The sequence below is a fragment of the Alosa alosa genome, chromosome 3, assembly GCF_017589495.1.
Source record: "Alosa alosa isolate M-15738 ecotype Scorff River chromosome 3, AALO_Geno_1.1, whole genome shotgun sequence".
NCBI lineage: Eukaryota > Metazoa > Chordata > Actinopteri > Clupeiformes > Clupeidae > Alosa > Alosa alosa.
In genome coordinates this window covers 35,849,393-35,854,392 of record NC_063191.1, presented here as the reverse complement: position 1 = coordinate 35,854,392, position 5,000 = coordinate 35,849,393, and the positions used below count along the sequence as shown (strand labels likewise).

The window sequence follows — 5,000 nt, the reverse complement described above, 5'->3', positions numbered from 1 at the left end:
ATTGACACCAAGGGACCTAGATATCAATTCCTCCATTGTGCTCCCTTATGGCTCTGTGTACACAGTACACAAGCCTGGTTTATTGGCAAAGAAAACAATTAAATCCGAGGTGGTGAAGTGCCTACTGTAATTCTGCTGCACCCAAAGCCGCTTGTGAAAAGGGCCTACTGCTGCTACTACTACTTAGTCCAAACAGAAATGAAGGCGCTGCCGTAATGTAGCTATTTACGCTGTCTAATTACTGTATGAGCCAACAGACCCAGATTGATCAGTCATTTAAAGTGACGGCTTTCCCTTTTAATTAACCACTCTAGTTCTCACCGCGTTATTATACTCCACCAACTCTGAAACGGTAATGAGTAGTTTGTGATGAGTTTTACAATGGCTTCGATGAACACTGGGTGGAATCGGAGGACGCAGAGGCTGTGAAAAACCACCAGTACGTGAAGTACCTTCAAATATCAGCATTCATTATAAAAAAAACACCTCATTAGATATTATCAAATGACGTGCATTGCTGTGCTGTACCAACATTATGTATTGATATTCTTCCTCACATGCATTAGACATTTCTTTTATTGAAACGTTGATTTGCACTGGCATACAGTCTAATTAATAGGCAATGCTGTCAGGATTGTTTTCTGTTCACAATTCATGTCTGAAATCACGTGTAGCTCTCTCATAGGGTATATGAAGTCCTCATGTACAGTTGTCTGCAATAACAGATGTTATTGGACCACGTCCTCTGAATCTGCGTGACTCACTACTTCTGGAATTTGATTAAGTCACCTCCCTTATGACCAGGTGTCCAATTAGTAAGTTAAGCATATCACTATTATTAATGTTAATGCAGAACATACGATAGATAGATAGATAGATAGATAGATAGATAGATAGATACTTTATTGATCCCTAGGGGAAATTCAAATACAGTACTGTGAAAGACATACAGCCCTTAATTTTACCCTGTAGATAAAAAAAAAAACATACTGAACCACTAGCCAGACTATTACTTTTTATGTTTCCATTGTGAAACTCATAGGGGCTCTATATATTCCTCACCAGTGCCAAAGATAGTTTGCGGGTAACACAATGTTACAAACAAGAGCAGACAGGGCACAGAACTACAGCAAAGATTGAAGTACTCTCCAAACCTTCTGCGTTTGTAACACGGATGTATATGTGTGTATTATTTTGCGTCTCCGAATTGTACTTTGGCATATAGTTTAGCTGTTGCAGACACGACTCACAGCACGCAAGCTCAATCAGTCAATCAGTGTTTGAAATAATCATGGTGTGATACTTTCCATGGTGTCAATCTACAGCAAGACATTACAGCAAGAACTTATGCATTTGTGGTGTGTGTGTGTGTGTATGTGTGTGAGAGAGAGAGAGAGAGCGACAGCATGGTACACTACACGGACAACTGCCCTGGCATGGAGTCCTGTGACAGATGCGCCCCATGCCCAGCAGCAGATCTCTAATCAGCTTACACTGGCACTGGCAAGGAGCTGACTGGCAGCACAGAGAGGGGGCACACACATGGGCACAGAGAGGGGCACACACATGGGCACAGAGAGGGGGCACACACATGGGCACAGAGAGGGGCACACACATGGGCACAGAGGGGGGAACACACATGGGCACTGGTCCGTCCGCATACCTCACAACTTACACACATTTGCATTTAGTCATCCAGCAAACACCTTGATCCAATAAGACCGCTCACTGTACAGCACAGACGTACTGTAAAGGGGCCTTTCTTTTTCTGTGATAGTATATGCATATCTGTATTGTATTTAGAAATGTGTATGTGTGCTCTGGAGTCATTGCCTTGGTGTTTTCAGCTGTGCCAGTAGAGTTAAAAGACTAGAGAGAGACCAAACGTACATACAGTACAGTGGCATGGGGGTTGGAACTTTAGCTAAACGAATGAGGGGAATGATCGTGTTCATGTGCGGTGTGCACCACTGACTAATTAAAAGGACCATAACTGTCTAAACCAATGAAAGTCAGTTCTCTTTTTTCCTTTCAAAAAGTTAGTCAGCTGAATGTGGAGGTCTATTTGATTGACTTCAGTTGCCTCACTTTGCTCAGTTCCTGAACTTGCCGTGCTAAAAAAAAAAAAAAAATTAGAACAACCTAAAACAAAAACACTCTACAGCCACATCTGTAATTGCCCTGAGCAAGCTGGAAATTATTTTTATGCACACAAGTGTTAGGAATTCCTTTCAGGCTCTCATAAGCACATTTGACCTTTTGTGGTGCTCTGTTCCAAATCTTTATAAAAGCGTACAAATATTCACATTTGAGTCAATCGCTAAGTAATCGAGAGAGCATAGAGGTTAGCCTGCCAGCAGGTGTTTGGAGCATTTTAGACATGCTGCAATAGTTGTGACATTATGTCATGCGTTATAAGCTTCTACTTCACCTTGCACTTGTACATCCCTCAACTGAACAATTTGTGTCATAAAACACACATATTGTTTACGAATTCCATTAATCTAACTTATTATTATGTCATTTAGATGACTTATAACTTTCCTCGTGACTATTTTTGTAACCCACTTCAACTTGCCCATTTTGGCTTTTTGTGGTAGTAGTAATGCTTTTGAAATGAGAACTAGGCTAACATTGTTAAGGCCTTTTGAAGCACAAAAGACTCCAAACCAAACATTTGTGCACCCGGCGGGAAACAAATCAGTAGAGCCAACAAAAAAATAAACTTAAAAGCAAACAGTCGTGGAGAGCAGGCTTACTGGCCCAATCCAGTTAGGAAGAAGAGGATTGGTGGGACAGAGACGGCCCAAGGTGTGTGTCTTTCCTCCTCTCAGTCCCCTGCTAGTTGGCCACCGAGGATCATGTCATTCCACGAACACAGACAAGCGGCAAGCGGCCAAAGCTCCTCTCTCACTTACACAGGTGTTTGAGTGCAACTAGACTCAGGGCTCATAGTAGGTGGAATAGAGGTGGATTTTTCTTCTTGTCTCCATTCATGGCATTTGTCTAATTAGTTTTTGGTGTAGAATAAAGTCAGAAAGGGAATATGGAGGATAGGTTGAACCAAAATGAAGACTTTTGGTCATCGGAATGAGCAAACATTTTTTTTTCAGTGCTGTTATTTTTAGTGCATCCAACTCCCCATAATGTATCTGTAAAACAGATGTAAATGAATTGACTATATTGACATTCTGATGTATGACATCCTCTCTCTCTCTCTCTCTCTCTCTCTCTCTCTCTCTGTCGTTGACAGGTCGTCAACGTTCTCTCTGAGAGGCAAGATGGAGACCTCAGGCCCCACAGCCATGGAGAAGAAGGAGCTGAAGACCTCCGGTCTCGACGGCACCAGCTTCAGCGACCTCCCCAAGAAACCCTCCCCCACCACGGTGACCCGAGGTAAGACAGTCCCGCCCCCCTCCCCCCCCACACACACACACACACACACTACTTGTCAGTCAGAGCCAGGACCTAAATCTCAATATGGCCGCCTGGGTCTCCTGGTACGTGTCACAGAGGTGGAGAACGCAAGCATGAAATACTCATAAGAGAAGTTCCGATGAGGTGTCCCACATTGCTGTAAAACCTCCATGACCCCAGACACACACGCACACGCACACGCACACGCACACGCACACGCACACGCACACACACACGCACACGCACTCGCACACACACACATACACACACACACATACACACACACACACACACACACACACACACACACACCCATGATGACAGACAATATGAAGGTGATTCGAAAGGAGAGATGGTCGACAGCAGGAATCGTAATGGGGAATAGCTTTGAGACAGACGCTTCATGGAAAGTACTTCTCTCAACTAAAACTAAAAGTGGCCGTTAAGTTCATTGAAGGTGAAATTGATTGATTGCTGTTGCCCTCTACATTCCAGTAAAGCAAGCCGCGCAAGCAGAGCAAACAAGGCCAGCCCAAACCCAGTAGCACAGACTGCCCTCCGAGCAGAAGCACTTGATGTATTAGACAAATGCAAACACAGAGAAACAGAGAGGGAGAGAGAGAGAGAGAGAGAGAGAGAGAGAGATGAATTACCCACAATGACCCAGGTGGTAGAAAGGCTGGTCAAATCCTCTAACACATAAGTAGGATTCTATTACTGAGATACATCTAGCCTCAAGCTAGTATCATGGCTCACAAATCTTGGACTAAATGTTTTTGATATAAAACTAAGTCAAAGAGCTCTGTTGGAGATTTGGTGCAGTCCTGGCATGGATCTCAGAATGGATACAATGGTTGGAATAATGCAGAACAGAACAGAATTTAAAATGTTCACAGCACATCCTCAAAAGGGTTATTCAAAATGGTTTAAGGAATAAGGAAATGATTGAGTGTTAAGGTTGGTTGAGAGGTCACTGAATTGCTGAATTGGTCACTGTATTGATCAGTGGTATAAAGCTGAATGTATGAGTTACATATAAATATAAAAATAATGTAAATATCTGGAGAGTCTCATTCATTTCAATTCAAGATTACAGTGGCAAGTCTGAAGAGAAGGAGCATGCAAGATGGATTAAGAGAGTCCCACGAAAGGTTCCTAAGAAGTCCGGCATAACAAGGTTGAAGGAAGCACTTGTGTCTTTCACGAACAAACATTATGAATTAGTCAAAATGGCTGTCTCACCAGCAGCCATCCAGGCTTTTGTAGCCCCAACAAAGGCCCCGCCACTCACTCGCTGAGAATCAACATTGATATGGAAATGAATAGTATCGTTGTGGTGTTTTACTCTTTAATGAGTGTGTTTGGTGGCCTGCCATAAGGAAGGGAAAGTCTACAATCTCCGCTCATTTACTTAAGAAAGTGGTCAGAAAAGTAGGGCACGGCATCGAGTGCCATGCAGGGTCTGTGACGAGAAAGCAATGCTTGTTTTATTTGCGTTTGATCACGCGTGTGATTAATTATCACACAACAAAGTGCAAGCACAGTGCCGAGTAGAGGAACCCATAAATAAAACAATAAAGACA

General features: G+C 43.0%; 1 protein-coding gene across 1 annotated transcript in view; it reads left to right on the top strand.

Moving 5' to 3' along the window:
• The window catches only part of LOC125292435 (zinc finger protein GLI2-like), a 111,583-nt gene that overhangs the window by 20,490 nt on the left and 86,093 nt on the right, over window positions 1-5,000 (top strand). Inside the window, 1 exon segment of the mRNA XM_048239713.1 lies at window positions 3,254-3,396. Coding sequence (XP_048095670.1) covers window positions 3,282-3,396 — 115 coding nt within the window. The 5' untranslated portion in view covers window positions 3,254-3,281.